The sequence below is a fragment of the Oncorhynchus keta genome, chromosome 19 (genome assembly GCF_023373465.1).
Source record: "Oncorhynchus keta strain PuntledgeMale-10-30-2019 chromosome 19, Oket_V2, whole genome shotgun sequence".
Taxonomy (NCBI): Eukaryota; Metazoa; Chordata; class Actinopteri; order Salmoniformes; family Salmonidae; genus Oncorhynchus; species Oncorhynchus keta.
In genome coordinates, this window is record NC_068439.1 from 66,741,248 (window position 1) to 66,764,258 (window position 23,011).

Below are 23,011 nucleotides of genomic sequence, written 5' to 3' on the forward strand. Positions count from 1 at the left end.
ATAGAAAAGAGGTATATTGAAGTAGCTTCAACTGGAGGGATAGGTTGTACTATACAATCCCACCTGTGACATCTATTAGTTTTAGCCTTTTGCTTTTATACAAGAGAGGTAGGCTACATGTAGCAAATCTGCATGTAATTTGTAATCTGTAAAGAAATATGCATATGCAATCATATTACACTATTATGACATCCACCATAACTTGTTTATGAAGAACAGAAGTAGGCCTAGATACCTTTATTAATTATATTTATTATGTTTATTTGGCAGGGACAATGAACAACAAAAGCATGTCCCAGAGCACTGAGAGAACATGTGTCGCACCAGATTTAGCTAATAGCTAATTTCCATTTGTAGTCCCTAAAACGTCTAGACATCGGTGAACATCTAGACATGGAAACATTATATACAAAACAGAAAAACACCATACAGTTAAAAAAACAGAGATCAGGACATAGAAACTTGTTTCAACACAGAAGTCAAAACAATGCCCATAGAATCACATTGCTATTGGATAGAACATGTAATACACCTATACGAAATAAATATAAAAAACGAAATATTGTACATAGCCCAGTTAACGCACGTATTGAAATTACACCTATGTATATACTAATGTGTCTTCTATTGCATTACAATTCAGTAGGCCCTATGGCCTTTTAAGTTAAAATCAATGAGCGCATTGGACTTCATTTAAAAAAATGTCTCAGTCGAGAAGGCTTTGAAGGTGCTACATGTTTTGAGAGCAGACGGGAACAGTTTACCTGAACGCAGAGTAGCGTTTATTATCAGGGAAATATGGCATATCTGCCAATTAAATGTGTTATCGTTTAAAATTGGAGATTGGCAATGTACAATTTTGTCATGCTGACAGTTGCCACTGCCAATCGCCACTTCATTAGCAAGAACCCAGCAACGTGATTCGACTAACGTGGGGGTGACGTTTTAGGCTGGGTGAATAAAACCAATACGCGTCCCCTTTTCTGCGCTTTACACAGTATGGCCGGCGATATTAGCTAGCACTTGCTTTACAGTATTCTCTGTAAAAGGGAAGACGGTTAAACCAAGAAATTACACCTGGATTGCTAAAGGACTGTACTTAATAAATTATAACGATCAAACAAGGGCTAATTCAATTGAAAACGTAACCGACGTTTAATTTCTGTTGGTGTCTGTTAACTCACGATGGAAGCGAACGGTGCACACTTCTTCGAGGGAACCGAGAAGCTGTTGGAGGTGTGGTTCTCCCGGCAAGATGAGATCAAAGGAACAGGGGACCTCCGTACCATCCCAAGGTTTGTGAAGTCGAGATGTGATTAATACATTCTGCCTTTGGCTAGCTAGTTAACTAAGCTACTAACATTAGTTCCCGTGCTCCAGAAATCCGTTCACTCTAGAAGACTGGATGGCGATTCAACCCTCAACACGCGCTAGAAAGAAACATTGTAACGAGGATTTATTTATCTAGTTAACTGGGCCCGTTATTAAAGACTACGGTTCTCGTAAACCACAATCTTTCACTGACATGTCATGTGGTGGCTAATGTGATCACGCAGTGCTAGCCAGCTGGTTAGCTAAATTCAGATAACATCGCCACTCATGAATTACCATCCCCCACACTGACCACCACTAGCTTGGCATTTGCTTAGGGAACGAACGCGTTAGCCGAGTCATTCATTCATGCGGTTCAGTCAGCTGCTGACTAATGCCCGCTACTGCCATTCATTAAATCTCCAGTAATAATAATTATCCAATGTTTAGAAACGTATTTGAATATTGCATGTACCATCAATGCAATGTTAGGTATTCCAATTTGCAAGCTAGCAAATTGTTTTGGCAAGAAAAGTGGTCAGATTGGGGTGAGTTTGACAGCGCGGGTTTTTCGCATACTGCGCATGCATTGGTGTTCAATGTATCCATGCTAGGGTGATCTCAACATGTTGCCCACGGATTTGATTGACACTAAACACGCTAAATAGCTCATTATCTTTATGCAATCTTGTATCTTATGTAACCAGGCAGCTAGGTAAGTCTCCAACGCAACTTCTGAAGTTGTTGGTGTCATTGTGTATCTTCTGGCTAGCTGTAGTAATTTTCCATTTCACTTCTCTGCGTCACGATGTGGTACTGTAGCGCCTTGTGGCCACCGCGATCTATTCTCTGATATGCCGCATTGGCAATCATGGTCTCTCGCCGCTGAAGATTTACAACATCTGCAATGCACTATGAACGAAGGCCATTAACGGACTAAAGCGATAGAGGCAAGCGATATCTACCATTATACCTGATCAGTTTGAGTTGATTGCCAACCACTTAGCTGAGAAGCCAATCTTCACAAGTGTAATTTACCCACTCGGGATCAATGCAATAATGAACTTTAAATTAAACTAACGCTTGTAGTTGATGGTACTTGTACATACCCATGCATGGGGCCATCTAAATTGTATTTATAAAACCCTTCAAACTAGGCCTATTTGCATTGCCCTAATTAGTGGTGTAAAAATACTTCAAAGTACTACTAAAGTCGTTTTTTTGGGTTCTGTATATTACTTTACTATTTATATTTGACAACTTTAAGTTCATTACCTGCCCAAAGAAAACAATCTACTTTTTACTCCATACATTTTCTCTGACACCCAAAAATACTCGTTACATTAGTAGGACAGGAAAATTGTCCAGTTAACTAACTTATGGTATCACGAAAACAACATCCTTGGTCATCCCTACTGCCTCTGACCTGGCAGACTCACTAAACACATGCTGCTTTTGTCAGTTATGTCAGTGTTGGAATGTGCCCCTGTTAAAAAAATGTACAAAAAAAGTGCAATCTGGTTTCCTTTAATATAAGGGATTTATACTTTTGATACTGAAGTATATTCATAACCAAATACTTTTGGATGCTTACTGTATATTACTCATTAACTTAACAGAAAATGACTCAAGTCATCTTTACTTTTACTCGGGTATGACAATTGGGTACTCTTTCCACCACTGGCCCTAATATCTACACGTGTCAACCATGTTGAATTATTTCAATTCTCTTGTTTTTAATACGATTTGGAGTCCTCATTTTTATCTAACCATTATTTTACTAGATAAGGTGACTGAACACATTCTCATTTACAGCAACAACCTGGGGAATAGTTACGTCAGGTGAATGAGCCAATTGGAAGTTGGGGATGATTCAAATTTAACCAGGACACTGGGCTAACACCCCTAATCTTACGATAGGTACCATGGAAGCTTTAGTGACCACTGAGCCAGGACACCTGTTTAACGTCCCATCGGAAAGACTGCTCCCAACACAGGGCAATGTGCCCAATCACTGCCTTGGCCACTTGGAATGTTATTTTTTAGACCAGAGGAAAGAGTGCCTCCTACTGACCCGCCAACACCACTTCCAGCAGCATCTGGTCTCTCATCCAGGGACTGACCAGGACCAACCCTTAGCAAGCAGTAGGATGCAGAGTGGTATGCTTGTGGCCTGAACCTTTGCTGCCAATCCTCAAATATTTGACTTGAATAACCGGTTGACACGAGGCCACTTCAAGGTTCCTCAAGGCGTCTGCATGCTTCTCAGTCGAAACAGCGTAGCGTTTGCATACATTAGTACTCAATTCTGTGACCGTTTTTGTTAGTTTTGGACTTGGGTGAATATTTGTTTGGCTGTTTGCTGGATATTTACAGGAACTGGAACAGGCTGTTGTAAGTGTTGCTCCAGAGTATCCCATACATGCTCAATGAGTGATGTCTGAGTACGGTATGGAGGCCATGGAAGAACTTTTACATTTTCAGCATCCAGGAATTGTGTTCAAATCCTTGGGACATGGGGCCGTGTATTATCATGCTGAAACACGAGGTGGTGGCAGATGAAGGGCACGACAATGGGCTTCAGGACCTCATGGTATCTCTGTGCATAAAATGCAATTGTTCGTCCGTAGCTCACGCATGCCCATACCATAACCCCACCACCACCATGGGGCACTCTGTTCACAACGTTGACATCAGCAAACCGCTTGCCCACACAACGCTGTCTGCCCGGTACAGCTGAAACCGGGATTCTTCTGTGAACACATCTCTCCAGCGTGCCAGGGTCCATCGAAGGTGAGCATTTGCCCAATGAAGACGACGGGCATGCAGCTGAGCTTCTCTGTGACGGGTTTCTGCATAAAGTCTTTGGTTGTGCAAACCTGTAGTTTCATCAGCTGTCCTAGTGGCTTCTCGGACGATCCCGCATGTGAGGAAGCCAGATGTGGAGTTCCTGAGCTGGCGTGATTACACGTGGTCTGCGGTTGAGGCCGGTTGGACGTACTGCCAAATTCTAACACAGCAGGTGGCTTATAATAGGGAAATTAACATTTTAAATTCTCTGGCAACAGCTCTGGTGGACATTCCTACAGTCAGCATGCCAAATGCACACTCCCAGAACTTGAGACATCTGTGGCATTGTGTTGTGACGACTGCACATTTTGTGGCTTTCTATTGTGCCCAGCACACGGTGCACCTTTGTAATGATCATGCTGTTTAATCAGCTTCCTGACATGCCACACCTGTCAGGTGGATGGGTTATCTTGGCAAAGGACAAACTCACAAACATGGATGTGAACAAATTTGAGCAGTAAGCTTTTCTGCTATTTTATAGTCCAGCTCAAGAAACATGGGACAAACACTTTACATGTTGCTTTTAATATTTTTTGTTTAGTGTAGTAATGGCATGGCAATTGCCATAATATAAGTCCATTCCAATACATGTGATTTCATTGAATGATAAGGACTGACAAATGGTACTTCACCTGCCTCTGTGGCAAGGTTCATGGCTACTGTTGCCAATCCAATGGAAAGCCAGGGTTTTCATGGTTAACATATGGTTAGAAATGACGACGGGTATTAATTTACAGCCAAGGAAGATTAACAGATCGGAGGCAGTGGATCCTGGATGCTGGACGCCTGCCAATGTCCAACTAAGTCCACAAGGGCATCTGCTTCAGATCTGTACCTTACACCTGCCTCTGTGCCACTGTCTTTCTCTGGGCTGTGTAGCAGCTAACTTTTCTTATGGTCAGCAGAAATGTTGGTGTTTTTTAACATTTCTCTTGGTATGGACGTCCGTCTGAGGATTGTTAATCAGCACACCTGCCACTCTAATGGGGGAAGTCCACCTCATTTGACCTATATTGCGGGTCTATTAATACAAATGGTGTTTCACATTTTATAAGAAAAATAGTTCCCCAGATAGACTGGCCGTGTGTTTTGTTTTGAGAGGTGCCTATTGGCATTTATTTGCTGTGTGTTATCTTGACTTTCCATCAATACACTCTCGTCTGGGGGAACTTGACACTTCGTAACTACATTGTTCATGTCACACTGAGCTGACGCAATGCTCTTGACGGTGACTCGTCTCAATATGATACTTGACAGATGTTACAAGGGTTTTTTAGGGAAAGGTGTGATGCTCAAGAAACTCATTGACCCCCTGAAATAAGTCCTGGTTATGTAAAATGATCTCGCAATCATGCAGTCTACAAAGTCTTGCTCAACAGGACCATGGTAACTGATTTCGTGACCTGGTGGATTTATGCGCTAAACCAAGGATGGGGAAACTTGGTGGGGTGGAGCCCACAATCAACTCCTGGGGGGTTGCAGTGACTTGAGGGTCTGCATAGACACATCCATACCCACGCGTGTGGTCACCCCGACTGAGTTCTTCAAATATATTTAATTATTTTGTTTTTGGTAATTGATCTGCGGGCCTACACATGCTGCCTGTTTCCCATCCCTGAGCTAAATGATTAACTTCTATTGACATCTGTATTTAAACACTATTTGCAGTTGAACAGGATCTCAACCTTGATTGATCTACTGCTCTCTAACTGTTTTGGATGATCATAGTCAGCACGAGGCCTAATCCCTACAGTTACTCCCTAGAAGCGGTGGAGAAACTGGATTGTCATCTTCTACCTGCCGTCTTGTGAGCAGGCTGTTTCTTAATAGTAGCCTATAGTAGAGCAGGGAGCCTGTTGTGCCAGAGTGCACCTGCCTGCGGTTTGCACTGTTCCAGGGAATACCAGGGCTCTGGACCTGTTACAAAATCAACCTGAATATAGTACTGTAGATTTTCTTTTCACTGTTACTAGCCTCAAACATTTAGTTATGTAAGTAAAGTGAGTTGGTTAGGCCTTTTAAAAAAAATCTTAAGCAAGACATTGTTAGACAGCCCTTATGGTTTGTTGGCAGATTAATTTCACTGTCTATTTAGTCATCAGTCACATCAGTTAAACCCCAAATGCCATGCTCAGAATTGTGAAATGATTAGCTTAATGTAAGATTGTTATTCAAATTGTCTGATGGCACTAGAAGTCTAGCCTCTGACAGTTGCTTCTATTTTTAAAAAGCAAGTCTTGAACTATTAAATTGAGTGCTGCAGTGTTAAAAAACAAACATGAACAAATGCTTTTTGTCTTTCAGGTTTGAGTGGGACAAACTTCTGGAGAATGTGCACTGTTTGATCATAAGTGTGACAAAGACTGACAAGCAGGAAGCTTATATACTCAGGTGAGTAGCGACCGAATCCCTGTTCTGTTTACCACTGTCACTTTGGCTTGTCCCCATTTCAGAATCGAGAGCTGGGATTGCGTCATCAGTAATCGTCTCATTGTGAATGGCTGCATGGAAACTCTTCTCTCCCCCAGGGTGAAAGGACTGACAGGGCAGAGCTCTTTTTAGATCTCTTAGGTCTCCCTGGCTGTTCTGAAGTTCCTAATGACCTGGGTCTTATGTGAGCCCAGTTGGATGGGTGAAAGATGGCTAAATGAGCACCCTGGCAGCACACAAGCATATAAGGCACAAGTTGCCAATTTAGGTTCCTAGGAATCAATATCTGATGGTGAAATCTGCCCTTTGTGACACCAGTGTACTCTGACTGGTCTTTGGGGCAAGTCATTGCCAGTAAAAAGTACATGCCTGACCCTGGGTGTTAGTCTGGCTGCGGAGGCTGTTGTGAGAGGTCTCCACTCTCCGCTCCCTCTGCCGGTTAAGTCCCACCTACAACCGTCTGGTAACGAGGGGTAGGGTTGATCTGTCTAGCTGTTGCACAGACCTCGACTAGGCCGGTGCTAGCACAACGGAGTAGCGTTCTCCTTCACTCTAGAGGTTTGTTATGCGAATGGGACAGTGCTGATTCAGGGGAGGACTACCTGTGACAGCTTTCTGCTTGACTGCAAGTAGACAATGTTGTTGTTGTAATCCTACATATGCCCCACAAACTTATTCGTTCTCACTAGTAGTGCTGGAAATGACCAGAGGTGACACAATATTATCACAATGCTTAGTTGACAATACAATATGTATTGCAATTCGATACTGCAATTTTGTTGATTCGATGTTCTGAACATATTGCTCACTATACACGGAGTGTACCAAACATCAGGACCGCCTTCCTAATATTGAGCTGACCTCCATAAGGCATCGTAGCTGGTCATGGAAAGCACATGTTCTTAATGTTTTGAACAATCAGGGAATACGTCTGCTGCTGAGACGAGAGCGTTGAACTAGTGCCAAAAATAGTGGTATTTTCAATGAGATACCATAGGCTATATCGCAAAAAATAGACTATTTATTTGAGCAAAGGGAACACTAAAATAACACATCCTAGATCTGAATGAATTAAATATTCTTATTAAATACTTTTTTCTTTACATAGTTGAATGTGCTGACAACAATCACACAAATTATCAATGGAAATCAAATTTATCAACCCATGGAGGTCTGGAATTGGAGTCACACTCAAAATTAAAGTGGAAAACCACACTACAGGCTGATCCAACTTTGATGTACTCTCCTTAAAACAAGTCAAAATGAGGCTCAGTAGTGTGTGTGGCCTCCACGTGCCTGTATTACCTCCCTACAACGCCTGGGCATGCTCCTGATGAGGTGGCGGATGGTGTCCTGAGGGATCTCCTCCCAGACCTGGACTAAAGCATCCACCAACTCCTGGACAGTCTGTGGTGCAATGTGGCGTTGGTGGATGGAGCGAGACATGATGTCCCAGATGTGCTCAATTGGATTCCGGTCTGGGGAACGGGCGGGCCAGTCCATAGCATCAATGCCTTCCTCTTGCAGGAACTGCTGACACACTCCAGCCACATGAGGTCTAGCTAGCATTGTCTTGCAGTAGGAGGAACCCAGGGCAAACCACACCAGTCTCACAAGGGGTCTGAGGATCTCATCTCGGTACCTAATGGCAGTTAGGCTACCTCTGGCGAGCACATGGTGAGGCTGTGCGGCCCCCCAAAGAAATGCCACCCCACACCATGACTGGCCCACTGCCAAACCGGTCATGCTGGAGAATGTTGCAGGCAGCAGAATGTTCTCCACGGTGTCTCCAGACTCTGTCATGTCTGTCACATGTGCTCAGTGTGAACCTGCTTTAATCTGCGAAGAGCACAGGGCGCCAGTGGCGTATTTGCCAATCTTGGTGTTCTTTGTGGCAAATGCCAAACGTCCTGCACGGTGTTGGGCTGTAAGCACAACCTCCATCTGTGGACGTCGGGCCCTCATACCACCCTCATGGAGTCTGTTTCTGACCGTTTGAGCAGATGCATGCACATTTGTGGCCTGCTGGAGGTCATTTTGCAGGGCTTTGGCAGTGCTCCTCCTTGCATAAAGGCGGAGGTAGCGGTCCTGCTGCTGGGTTGTTGTCCTCCTCCACGTCTCCTGATGTACTGGCCTGTCTCCTGGTAGCGCCTCCATGCTCTAGACACTACGCTGACAGACACAGCAAACCCTGTCACAGCTCGCCTTGATGTCCCATCCTGGATGAGCTGCACTACCTGAGCCACTTGTGTGAGTTATAGACTCAGTCTCATGCTACCACTAGAGTGAAAGCACTGCCAGCATTCAAAAGTGACCAAAACATCAGCCAGGAAGCATAGGAACTGATAAGTGGATTGTGGTCCCCACCTGCAGAACCACTCCTTTATTGGGGGTGTCTTGGTAATTGCGTATAATTTCCACCTGTTTATTCCATTTGCACAACAGCATGTGAAATTTATTGTCAATCAGTGTTGCTTCCTAAGTGGACAGTTTGATTTCACAGAAGTGTGATTGACTTGGGGTTACATTGTTGTTTCAGTGTTCCCTTTATTTTTTGGAGCAGTGTATATATCCCCCCCATCAGTACTCACTAGCTATACTGCAGTATCTCCAGACTGCAGTATAGCTAGTGTTCCTTGTGCTCCTGCCTGGGACTAGTCTGTAACGAAGAGACAGATGACTAATGGTAACCCAGCTATGTTTCCTCAAGGAGTCTGTGGGCCAGAATTCTAGACTGGCTTGCCGCTGTAAACAATTTCAGGCTCATGATAACAGTAATGCACTAATGCCCTGTGGTTGGTTTTGATTCATGCTCAAGGCAGACTGTTAAGCTGTTTGTAGCATGTGCTGCTTTATGTTTACCCTGTGTAGAATCAATGGCCAGCAGTCACCAGGGTGATGCCATGCCTGGCTGTCAGTCTGCCACGTAATGGTGTCTTTAAAAAAAAAAAAGAAACTCTCCAGGTGTCTAAATAGTACACGCTACTTAGCTGGAAGGTATCGAACCTGAAGAACTCTACTTTTTCCTTTTGACAGTTGTATATTCATGTTGGATGTAAATTGAGCTTGTGTAAAAAAAAAAGGCTATTTATAACTAACTTGTGATATGTATGTGACTCGTATAAAACTCATAATATTGCTCTTCTCCTTCTGTCCCTTTTTCCATTCAGTGAGAGTAGCATGTTTGTCTCCAAGAGACGTTTCATTTTGAAGACGTGTGGAACCACCCTCTTACTGCAAGCACTGATGCCTCTGCTGGAACTGGCCAGGGAGTACTGTGGCTTTGATGCTATCGAGGTCAGTGTGACGCGCGCTCACACACAGGGTTGGGGAGTAACTGATTACAAAAAACGAACTATTCTGTGACGATACCAGCAAAAATATTGGAATCAGATTACAGGTACTTTTGCTAAATCAGATGACTTTTAAATTCAAAAAGCATCTTTGTAAAAATCAGCATTGAAAAAAGGCAAATGTTAACATTTGTTTTATCTTGAGTCTGACCAAGTCAGAGACCACTATGACGACATACCAAATACATTTGCTGGATTGCGGGAAAATAGCAGGAATTTGCACCAGCTGATGGTGAATTCCCGTAGACACTTAGCTAAATGCTAACGAGTGAGAACCAACTGTATTGAGTGAAATATAAAAGGAACATTTAGTGTAGGGCTCAAATGTTCCATATGCACAAAGTTTTCTCAAATTTTGTGCACAAATTTGTTTACATCCCTGTTAGTGAGCATTTCTCCTTTGTCCAAGATGATCCATCTACCTGACAGGTGTGGCATGTGAAGAGAATCAAACAGTATGATCGGGATGTATTCAGAGCCCGTGGCTTTTTCAACTTTTTGTTACGTTACGACCTTATTCTAAAATGGATTCAATATTTTTCCCTTAGCAATCTACACACAATAATACCTCATGACAAAATGAAAACAGGTGTTTAGAAGTTTTTCCATATTTACTAAAAATAAAAATAAAACTAATTTCTTTACTGAAGTATTTAGACCCTTTGCTATAAGACTCAAAATTGAGGTCGGGTTTCTACATGTTTGAGTCCACCTGTGGTAAATTACATTGATTTGACATGATTTGGAAAGGCACACTCCTGTCTAAATAAGGCCCCACAGTTGGCAGTGCATGTCAGAGCAAAAACCAACCCGAGGTCGAAGGAATGTGCGTAGAGCTCTGACAGGATTGTCGAGGCACAGATCTGGGGAAGGGTACCAAAACATTTCTACAACACTGGCCTACATTCTTAAATGTAGGCCAAACTGAGCAATCGGGGGATGACTGCCTTGGTCAGGGAGGTGACCAAGAACCCTATGGTCACTCTAAAGGAGCTCCAAAGTTCATCTGTGAAGATGGAAGAATCGTCCAGAACGACTACCATCTCTGCAGCACTCCACCAATCAGGCATTTATGGTAGTGGCTAGACAGAAGTCACTCTTCAGTAAAATGCACATTGACATCTTGCCAGAAGGCACCTAAAGGCACCTCAGAAACAAGATTCTCTGGTCTGACGAAACCAAATCTTTTTGCCTGAATGCCTATTGTCGCCACTAGAGAACCTGGCACCATCCCTACGATGAAGCATGGTGGTGGCAGCATCATGCTGTGGGGATGTTTTTCAGCGGCAGGGACTGGAAGACTAGTCAGGACTGAAGCAAAGATGAATGGTGCTAAGTACAGAGATCCTTGATGAAAACCTGCTCCAGAGTGCTCAGAACCTCCAGGCAAAGGTTCACCTTCCAACAGGACAACGACCCTAAGCACACAGCCAAGACAATGCAGCAGTGCCTTCGGGACAAGTCTGTGAATGTCCTAGAGTGGCCCAGCCAGAACCCAATCGAACATCTCTGGAGAGATCTGAAAATAGCTGTGCAGCAATGCTCCACATCCAGCCTGACAGAGCTTGAGAAGAATGGGAGAAACTCAAATACAGGTGTGCCAAGCTTGTAGCGTCATACCCAAGAAGACTCGATGCTGTAATCGCTGCCATAGGTGCTTCAACAAAGTACTTAGTAGGGTCTGAATACTTGTGTTAATGTAATTAAACCTGTTTTTGATTTGTGTGGCTGTAACAAAATGTGGATAAAGTCTAGGTCAGTACTTTCCAAAGCCACTGTATACATGCTGACTGCAGGAATGTCCAACAGAGCTGTTGTCAGGGAATTGAAGGTTAATTTCTCCACCATAAGCCACAAATGTCTTTCTAGAATTTAGTACGATGTCCAACCGCAGACCGTGTAACCATGTCAGCCCAGGACCTCCACATCCGGCTTCTTCACCTGTGGCATCCTGAGTGGGAGGGGCTTGTTCAGGATTATTTCTCTCTGTAGTGAAGCCTTTTTGTGGGGTAAAACTAGGTGGACGTGGCTAACAAGTGGGTGGGCCTATCTATGCCCAGTCTGAAATACATAGATTAGCACCTAATGTATTTCAATTGACTGATTTCCTTATGAACCAACTCGGGAAAGTCTTAAATAGTTGCATGTTGCTTTTTAAAATATTGAAAGTATAATTTCAAAGACTGGGCAAATCTAGCTCATAAAGTTAAATGAGCATCGCTAGTAGCTACCAAATGTCAGTTTCTATGAGTGAACAAGTTTTTTATTTTATATTTAAAAAAAAAATATTTTTTCCTAATGAACAAAGTTGTGATGCTGCTCTTCCTTCAGAAAAGCATGTGTACACTGAGCAGAGTAGACAAGAACGGGGGGTTGGATGCTAATAAGATCAGGGGGGGAAATGGCAACCCAGATGACTCATCCAGAGCTCTTTGACTTCTGTCAGAAAGCATTAGAAAATATCTGATGGCAAACAATTAGTAGTGAATTGCATACGAGTCTTAACTTAATCACCTCATGTAAGCCGCGCAAGAGACGCGGTTAGATATAGAATGCTATGGCCTCACCTCCGCCTGCTTTCTCCGGTTGTGCTATTTACAAACTATGGTAAGCTTCATATGATGGGTTAATTCAACACAATCTGCTTTCTCCTAATGTATTGCACAATGTGGCTGCAGGTATTAACTTAAAGTAGCTACAAATGGTTATTTTATTTAAACATTTCAAATAAATAGTTTACGGTATTGATGGTATTAAAAGAAATGTGGCTTTTTCAAAATTACACGGTAGGGTAGCCTAGTGGTTAGAGCGTTGAACTAGTAACCGAAAGGTTGCAAGTTCAAATCCCGAGCTGACAAGGTACACATCTGTCGTTCTGCCCCTGAACAGGCAGTTAACCCACTGTTCCTAGGCCCTCATTGAAAATAAGAATGTGTTCTTAACTGACTTGCCTAGTTAAATAAAGGTAAAATACATACATTAGTGCTGACCCCATTTTAGTTGACTGGTGGATTGTCTGTTCTAGCGATACAATTATGTTTAATTGGGCCGTTGCAAAGAATATAAATGTTTATGGAACATCTGGACTCTGTCAGTGGACTAATCCATTGCGGAGGCCGCAATGTTTGGTTTCCATAATTTCTTAATGCATTCAATTTATTACTCGTATTTTACAGTTATATTGAGTGCATATGTTTGCAGAGAGCACAACCTAGGCTACACTTTGTTTTATTCCATTTACGTGTTGTCAAGGTGTTCGTTGTGTTTTGTGTGCTCCTGTCAATGTTGAGTAAGGACGCACACCTGATTTAAGCATAGAAGTAGGCCTAGGCTACCTGGCCTACACACAAAGGTGTGCTTACTTTTGGATCTGATTGTCTTAAACTCACTACCGCTAATGAGCTGCGGAGGTTCTCAAAGTACTTCTTTAATTAAAAAAAAAATCTCAAACAGCAAGTAAACAAAGTTTGTTTTTACATCCATTGAGAATGACAATAGTTCCTCCAATGTAGCTTATTTTGAACAATCTTTCCAGGTCTCACCCTTTCAATTAGTGTAAAAAATGTGGGAGAAATGCCATGATCTGATCAGGTGGAAATGTAATCAAGTAGGACTATTTTATGACACCTCTGTCCAGGGCTCACTGGCGCTGTTAACTAAAGGTCCAGAATATTTGATATAATGTTGCAAGTTTGTTAGCACAAGCTTTGGGCTGTACCAAGTTGATTGAATGTTTAAAGTTCCTTGCAGACAGGCCATATGCAGCCAATGTGATTTATTTGTGTTCATACCCCTTTGACTTATTCTACATTTTGTTACAGCCTGATTTTCAAACTGGATTAAATAAATGTCTCTCCCATCTACGCACAATATCCCATAATGATAGTGAAAACATTGTTTTAGAAATTTTTGCAGATGTATTGAAAAGTGAAATGCAGAAATGTAAATGAAGTATTCACACCCCATTGCTATGACATTCCAAATTTAGTTCTGGTTCGTCTAATGTCCTTTGATCTTCCTTGATGTCACCACAACTTGATTTGCAGTTCACCCGTGGCCAATTTTTAATTGTTTGGACAGGATTTAGAAAGATATACCTGCCTATATAAAGTCCCACGGTTGACGGTGCATGTGAGAGCATAACCTCTACCATGACGTCCAAGGAACACTATGCATGCATACATACAAACCAAATGGAATACCATTTTATGTACATGTTCATAAAACCAAAAATGTGTACACTCGTAAATGTTTTATAAACAATGTTACGCATCAAGATGTTATGTTTGTACATTATACCATCTTTCTTTGCGTTGATGTTATTCTGGGCAGGATGGGTTAGTTCTAACATGTCCTTGCAACCTACAGAATTTCTTCTATTCTCGCAAGAACTTCATGAAGCCTACCCATCAGGAGTTCCCTCATCGGAACTTCCAGGAGGAAGTGGAATTTCTCAGCCAGATTTTCCCAAGTAAGTACTAATGCCCACGCTCCAAATTCAATTCCTCAACTCCAATCACTGGAGTTTAGGAAGTGTGCTAATGCATGGATGGTGCGAGTCAGGGACGCTATACAGGCTGCCTTCATATGCTGTTCTCTAAGCAGGATGTGTTTGAGACACGGGCACATAAGATAAAGAAATGACATGATCTTTCTTTGACAGATGGAGCAGCGTACTGTATGGGACGTTTGAATTCTGATTGCTGGTAAGGTCCCCCCACTTATGCTACTGTTTCATGATCTATGCATAGTCACTTTAACTCTACCTGCATGTACATATTTCCTTGACTAACTGGTGCCCTTGCACATTGACTCTGTACTGGTATCCCATGTATATAGCCTTCCTATTGGTATTTTACTGCTGCACTTGTTACTTTTATTTAAATGTTTTTAGCCTATTTTTTTCTTACCTGCATTTTTGATTAATGGCTTGTAAGTAAGCATTTGAATACAACAAGGTACCTGTTGTATTCGGTGCATATGACAAAATTAGATTTGAATATACTCAAGATACTGTTCCATTAACAAGACATTAATTAATAATTGCCATGGACTTCAACTCCACTGTCCAGTGCTGCTGAATGTGGTTGTTTTCCTTTACCTCGTTTCCCTACAGGTACCTGTTTACTCTGGATTTGCCAGAGTTCTGGGAGAATAAGCACGCAGATCAGACGCTGGAAGTTCTGATGAGTGACCTTGATCCAGCAATTATGGATCAGTTCTTCATGAAAGACGGTGTTTCTGCAAATGATGTCACTCGTGTAAGGCCCACACACTAGCAATGTTGGGTATCGCTATTTATTGTTAATTTCACGAGGGCTCACTCAGTAGGCCCCTTCAAGGGGACCTGTTCTTATGACATTGACCTATTCTGTAATGATATTCACTGGTAAGGGCACCGATATGGAAAGTATCAGTTACATTTTTCGATACGATATTGATATATTGGTTTTATAAAAACAATGCAACTGTGTACATTTTTCACTTCCACATCTCTGAAGTAGAGACGACTGCTTGCTGATTGCCCATTGGGCCAGACTGGAATTGTCTGGGAACCTACCCAAGCAGTTTGTATACAATCGGAAGCTTATCAACTGTTGCTGGCTCATCAGCAGGCAATGAAGTACAATAAATTGACTAGGTCCCTATAAAATCTGCATTGCTGACGCAATCATGGAATCCAGACATGATCTGAATTCAATCTAAAAACATGTATTGCTCTTAGTAGGAAACGTTAAACAGAGTTGATCAGAAAATGCATTCGTTTGCCCAAGTTAATCATAAGACACTAATAAAATGCATCAGCGATTTTGTATTTTCCTTCAACTTTCGGTAATGGCACAGGAATGTCTGTGTAGTGCTTGCATACGTCTATACTTTGTGTAGCTGTTAACCTTGTGGTATAGATGGCAAGGCGTTCCCTAAAACCTGGCAGAATATCATCATGATTGTCTGGATAGTGGCCACTTGTTTTGCAAACTCTGCAATCACATGAGTGCTATAAACATTGCTGACCAAACAAGTATCTTGCTGGTGCACACTTTCATTAGGGTAACTTTACCCAAAAATGTATGTAATTTCAGAGCTCAAGTAGTCTCACGGTGCAGTTTAAGCATGGTTATGGACTTGGAATATCTCATTCTAAAAAAAAAATACCTGGAAAAAAGTAAATCACACATTTTCTAGGGCCCTAGTTGACAGCCTGAGTTTTGTGAAATGAGTTTTGTGCATGCAGGAACAGTATGCTTTTATTATTATTTAAAAAAAAAATACATAATCATTTGGATAAATGAGAGGAAGGCCCAAATATCACTGCCTTGCGCCTATCTATATGAAACTATCAATCTTATTGAATTATCGCTATTGGTGCCCACCAGTAATATTTATGATAGGAACACTGACTATTCATCAGTTAGTTGCGGTTTTGTAGTGCACTATATATACACTGCTCCAAAAAATAAAGGGAACACTTAAACAACAATGTAACTCCAAGTCAATCACACTTCTGTGAAATCAAACTGTCCACTTAGGAAGCAACACTGATTGACAATAAATTTCACATGCTGTTGTGCAAATGGAATAAACAGGTGGAAATTATACGCAATTAGCAAGACACCCCCAATAAAGGAGTGGTTCTGCAGGTGGGGACCACAATCCACTTATCAGTTCCTATGCTTCCTGGCTGATGTTTTGGTCACTTTTGAATGCTGGCAGTGCTTTCACTCTAGTGGTAGCATGAGACTGAGTCTACAACTCACACAAGTGGCTCAGGTAGTGCAGCTCATCCAGGATGGAACATCGATGCGAGCCGTGGCAAGAAGGTTTTCTGTGTCTGTCAGCGTAGTGTCCAGAGCATGGAGGCACTACCAGGAGACAGGCCAGTACATCAGGAGACGTGGAGGAGGCCGTAGGAGGGCAACAACCCAGTAGCAGGACCGCTACCTCCGCCTTTGTGCAAGGAGGAGCACTGCCAGAGCCCTGCAAAATGACCTCCAGCAGGCCACAAATGTGCATTTGTCTGCTCAAACGGTCAAAAACAGACTCCATGAGGGTGGTATGAGGGCCCGACGTCCACATGTGGGGGTTGTGCTTACAGCCCAACACTGTGCAGGACGTTTGGCATTTGCCAGAGAACACCAAGATTGGCAAATTCGCCACTGGCGCCCTGTGCTCTTCACAGATGAAAGCAGGTTCGCACTGAGTCTGTTCTCCACGGCGTCTACATTCTGCTGCCTGCAACATCCTACAGCATGACTGGTTTGGCGGTGGGTCAGTCATGGTGTGGGGTGGCATTTCTTTGGGGGGCCGCACAGCCCTCCATGTGCTCGCCAGAGGTAGCCTGACTGCCATTAGGTACCGAGATGAGATCCTCAGACCCCTTGTGAGACCATATGCTGGTGCGGTTTGCCCTGGGTTCCTCCTACTGCAAGACAATGCTAGACCTCATGTGGCTGGAGTGTGTGTCAGCAGTTCCTGCAAGAGGAAGGCATTGATGCTATGGACTGGCCTGCCCGTTCCCCAGACCTGAATCCAAGTGAGCACATCTGGGACATCATGTCTTGCTCCATCCACCAACGCCATGTTGCACCACAGACTATCCAGGAGTTGGCGGATGCTTTAGTCCAGGTCTGGGAGGAGATCCCTCAGGACACCATCCGCCACCTCATCAGGAGCATGCCCAGGCGTTGTAGGGAGGTCATACAGGCACGTGGAGGCCACACACACTACTGAGCCTCATTTTGATTTGTTTAAAGAACATTACATCAAAGTTGGATCAGCCTGTAGTGTTTTTCCACTTTAATTTTGAGTGTGACTCCAAATCCAGACCTCCATGGGTTGATAAATTTGTTTTCCATTGATAATTTGTGTGATTTTGTTGTCAGCACATTCAACTATGTAAAGAAACAAGTATTTAGAATATTTCATTAATTCAGATCTAGAATGTGTTATTTTAGTGTTCCCTTTATTTTTTTGAGCAATGTATAACATTTTTTTCCCCCAGATGAGTGGAATTCGTGACCTGATACCAGGTTCTGTGATTGACGCCACAATGTTCAACCCTTGTGGATACTCAATGAATGGAATGAAGACTGACGTAAGTGGATCTTGTAGACTCTCTTAACCAGAGTGATTTCAGTTAGTGCATTCAACTTAAGATGGCTAGGTGAGACAACGCATCGCAATCGTATCAAGTCCAAGTTTCCCTCTAGTATTTATCAGCAGTCTTTTTTTGTCTTCTGGCTCTTTATTAAGTCATTTTAAAACAAATGTCTGTCTTTATCTTACAGGGAACTTACTGGACGATCCACATCACTCCAGAGCCAGAGTTCTCCTATGTCAGCTTTGAAACCAACCTCTCTCAGACATCCTACGATGATTTGGTCAGGAAAGTTGTGGACATCTTTAAGCCAGGAAAATTTGTGACTACGCTGTTTGTTAACCAGGTATGTCCTCGTTCAAAATGGGTCTGTTGCTTGTGGATGTTTGACCATCTTCCAGAACGTTGCACTCATAAGTCACATCTTCAAGTCTTCACTGTACTTGGCATTTTCACTGTTAACTTCATTTTTATTTTCTCCCACAGAGCTCCAAATGTCGCAGTGTCTTTTCTTCCGCCCAGAAACTTGAGGGGTACAAGCGCCTCGACCGCCAGTTGGCCCAATTCAACGATTACAATTTTGTCTTTACCAGTTACGCCAAGAGCCACCAGCAGAGTTGAGGATTAAGAATGAAAAAGAGAAAAAAGAAACACTGCTACATAGCAGGGCGATGTCCCCACTGCGGCCATCTCTCTGCCCGAGCAGAGAGGCACAATCCCCTTTGCTGCCATTGCTGTTCAGGATTTATTGGTTCCGACAAGGCCGCAGGCCCTACTAGTGTAGCCTCCAGTTTGAATTGTTGTACCTATAACTTAGATCTCTTGCATGAAAGCTCTCTTCTCTGTTTAGATATTCTAGCTCACTCTTGCTGTGATCTTGAAGTGCATGTAGAGGATTTAAACACTCTCTGTTTGTTGCTGGCCAGCCTTGCCTCCTTGCTGCAGGTCTCCCCCCTCATTCCCCACAGACAGGGCTTCCGCTCCCACTAGTCCAGGGCCCTGACATGCTCAGATGGGTCCACTATTTTATGCTTACCGACAGTTGAAACACGCCTCCCCACACACTCTTCTTCCTCAACTGATTTGCTGCTACATCGATCTGTTGCCAGTTTGTATCCTTTTTGGTTTTGACTTTTGAGTGCACTTTAAGAACACATTGTTTTCAGCCAACTGGAGCAGGACTCCTCAATACCAAAACAGGAAACGGCAACCCTTTTTTTGTCTTCTAGAATGTTCATGACTTTGGTCTTTTATTGAGTGATTCGAAGCATGTGAGCTTTGGGCCATATAGCATAATTTGTCAATTAACGTCGGAGTCTATCTAATGAATTCCTTGTCAAATCAAAATGCCATACTTTATTAGCTTTGTACTACTAGAGGATTGGCTAGAGGCTGACCGCTAGGTCAACATTATCTAGTTGTTCTTGGCAGTAAACTGCACTGCAGCCAAAGGAATTCCTGCTAGAATTGGGTCAGACCGCCAAGTCTGCCATGCTTCTCTCCACCCCGACAATCATTTAGCTGTTGAATGTGTCCTCAAATGGAAAGGCTTTAAACTTGTCCCAGACAATAGTATGCGTTAGAGCAAATCATTTAGGATGTCCAGTTGGGTACATCACGGTATGGAATGTGTAACATATGCACTCTTATACCCAGGCTCATTCTACAGTATACTGTCCCAACAGGACGGCTTTGGTGGTTAGAATTCCCTGTGGTTTTAAACTCATGTATGCATTCATGAAAATATTGATTTAGAAACAAACATCCAAACTTAAATGGAAGAATCAGTCGCGTAAGAACGAAGGCTGTGCGAACTGTGATTGTAGAGGGTGTTTAGACTAGAGGAGCCAGTTAAAGTGTTTTATATCTGAATGTTAATTGCAAGGAGACCTAGTAGACCCTTTGTAGCTGTGGTGTGGGCCAGAACTGCCCTCTGCTGTCCAGCATGGTCAGCCATTGTCGTCCCGCCCACCCCGTTGATATTTGAAACTAAGTGGTAGGGACGTCCCTAGGATCCTGCATAGCACTACCCCCCCAATATAGCAGACACTTTCATCTGGCCCCAGAACCATGCTTGACATAGGTGCTGATGGCTGCACAGTGTGGCCCTGAATGGAAATAACGAATCACACTCTGCTTAGTACAGTTGTGGCCCAGCAAAGCATTTTCTTTTTCTAAACAATGTACCCCCCCATACAGGAGTCGGTAAGCACACAATAGAGGCCCACCAATCTGAGCATGCCAGGGTGATCCCGGATCATTCCACACAACTGTTGCATAAACTGCCATTTTATAAATGTTATTGTGGGCAGGCATTTTGCAGTGAATTGGTCCAAAATGTGACTTCATTGCAGTTTTTTTGGCGTACCATCAATGCCCTTTTGTTTAGTGAGAAGAATCCTGTGGCACAGGTGACTACTAGTTCTGTATTGCTTGACAGTGTAGTGTGCTGCTGTCAGTTTCTCCTGTGTAAGTAGATCAATGTGCTTCACCTTGTTTAATCAGCTCATGTACTGGGGCATTCTGATTTATTGAGCAGGTGGGATGGGGGTTAATACATATTTGTTTAAATAACATGCATACATACAGTGCTGAAGGCATGCCCTCATCTCTCTGGTTAGTATAAAGACAGAGGTTTGTAATTTGAGAGCGGATTTTGATAGGATGTTGAGGATTGTTCTCCATTGGCTGGTCAGTAATGTTCATGATGCTTCTCCTGCCAGCGAATGCAGATTGAGTTTAATTTGCAGACAGCTGGGGTGGACAGGACTTTATTTTTTTGGGACTGCAATTTAAGGGCCTGCCTTCAGAACTCCTGGGGGTTATAACTGGCGCTGCTTTGCCCAGCTAGTTTAGAAGGCCCTTAGAACATCGGAGTCCATCACATGATGGTTTACTGTAGTTAACAGAAAATTGGGCTTTCTTTAAACTGAATGTGACAGACATAACAAGCGGACCACTAGAATGAGTACTTCAGTTCATGTAAGGACCTGGGCAAAGTTGACAATTGGAACGACTTGCCTCCAGTACATCTGTGGCTTTTGGAATGGTTTAGCATATATATATATTTTTTTGAGGACCAACTTTTGCCAATAGTCTTTATCTGAAATGTTCTGACTCATGTCTGAGTGACCAGCCTCCACTGTTCTAGGAGCTGTATTGACTGGTTTAGGGAATACACCAGCACTGTTCACAAATAAAGGTAACTTTTGATTGCTTTTGGGTCAAGTCCTATTTGGACTTGATCTGGGTCCTGTTGGTGTAACTTATTTTTTATTAAAGTCTAATTCTTTGTTTTTCTCTACCATTTTTACAAACATTTTTGTAAGAAATGCATTTTTGCCTACTTCCAACTTTGTTTGTTTACCTTTTGTTGTAAAACCAGTGTTCCAGATGTATTTGTTCTGAAGCTGAGGGGATTTATTTTTATTTTTTGAACAAGCTTATTTCATGTATTTTGTTTGCCTTACCAAGGAAAAGGTCAACTCCTCCCCTGATGTGAGAGGGTGCAATTGCAGGATGTACTGAAGGGAAAATGTTTGCTGTTGTAACTCTTTTGCTGTTCTTTGGATGGTCAAGATGTGCTAAATGTATCTGTACTCTGAGCTTGATGCTTTAATAAAAAAAATATTGCTCTTTCTCCTGTGAGCTTGTTGGTCAGCAAGGGGTATTTTAGGTAAAGCATTAAGGCCAGTTCACCATGTTATTCACTAAAACTAGGAAATTCACCCTACGTAAACGGTGAAGAAGTATCTAAACCTAATGGCAATTGGTATTCCAGATATTCAACTACAATTTGCCACAGGATGACTTTTGAGTTTATGGGCAGGAACAATTCCAAATTTGTGGACTGCAACCTGACTTCAAGAAGCTCAAACAGACTAAAACCATTTCAAACCTTGCTTATATTTGTGAAAGGTCACATCGCTCTGTGTGGGAATACTTTGGATCTGATTTCCAAAATGAAAGTCACTTGGTGTGTCCAAATTAATATTTACATTAAATACATACACAAAGTCGACAACTTCAAATGAGTAGTTTCGGCTGTTTCAGCAGCAGGCTGTAAATGACAGGGGTAGCAAATCGCACACAGCAGTTCATTCTCCATAAACAAACATTAACAGTAGAATGTCCTTACTGAAGAGCTCAGTGACTTTCAACGTGGCACTGCCATAGGATGCCACCTTTCCAACAAGTCAGTTGGTCACGTTTCTGCCCTGTTAGAGCTGCCCTGGTCAACTGTTAGTGCTATTGTGAAGCAGAACCATCTAGGAGCAACAACTGCTAAATTGTAAGCCACACAAGCTCAGAACGGGACTGCCAAGTGTGTCGTGTGTAAAAATGGTCTGTCCTAGGTTGTAACCCTCACCAAGTTCCAAACTGCAGTCTGGGACTGTTTTCATGGTTTGGGCTAGGCCCTTCCCTGTTTCAGCATGACAAAAAGTGAGGTCCATACAGAAATGGTTTGTCAAGATCAGTAAGGAAGAACTTGATTAGCCTGCACAGAGCCCTGACCTCAACCCCATTGAACAGCTTTGGGATGAATTGGAACGCCGACTGCGAGCCAACATCAGTTTCTGAACTCACTCTTGTGGCTGAATGGAAGCAAGTCAGACCGAAGGACAGATTTCCAGTGGTCTAATGTCCATTGCTCGTGTTTCTTGGCCCAAGCAAGTCTCCTAGTAGTGGTTTCTTTGCAGCAATTTAACCATGAAGGCCTGATTCACGCAGTCACCTCTGAACAGTTAATGTTGAGATGTGTCTGTTACTTGAACTCTGAAGCATTTATTTGAGCTTCAATCTGAGGATGGTAACTCTGATGAACTTACTCTCTACAGCAGAGGTAACTCTGGGTCTTCCTTTCCTGTGGCAGTCCTCATGATAGCCAGTTTCATCATAGTGCTTGATGGTTTTTGCGACTGCACTTGAAACTTTCAAAGTTCTTGACATTTTCCAGATTAACTGACCT

At 42.7% G+C, this 23,011-nt stretch overlaps 1 protein-coding gene across 1 annotated transcript; it reads left to right on the forward strand.

Moving 5' to 3' along the window:
* Positions 1–977: 977 nt before the first annotated feature.
* Positions 978–21,681, forward strand: amd1 (adenosylmethionine decarboxylase 1). Its single transcript, XM_035794388.2, has 9 exons — positions 978–1,295; positions 6,466–6,552; positions 9,762–9,888; positions 14,313–14,415; positions 14,608–14,650; positions 15,061–15,205; positions 17,947–18,039; positions 18,233–18,388; positions 18,529–21,681. The coding sequence occupies exons 1-9, from the start codon at positions 1,186–1,188 to the stop codon at positions 18,661–18,663; spliced, it is 999 nt and encodes a 332-aa protein (XP_035650281.1). The 5' UTR covers positions 978–1,185; the 3' UTR covers positions 18,664–21,681.
* Positions 21,682–23,011: the final 1,330 nt, after the last annotated feature.

Excerpts from the sequence above, each read along its gene's own strand:
- amd1 (XM_035794388.2), top strand. The coding sequence starts at position 1,186 with ATGGAAGCGAACGGTGCACACTTCTTCGAGGGAACCGAGAAGCTGTTG. Across the intron at positions 1,296-6,465 it reads GACCTCCGTACCATCCCAAG|GTTTGAGTGGGACAAACTTC; the intron begins GTTTGTGAAGTC and ends TTTGTCTTTCAG. Across the intron at positions 14,416-14,607 it reads TCTCAGCCAGATTTTCCCAA|ATGGAGCAGCGTACTGTATG; the intron begins GTAAGTACTAAT and ends TTTCTTTGACAG.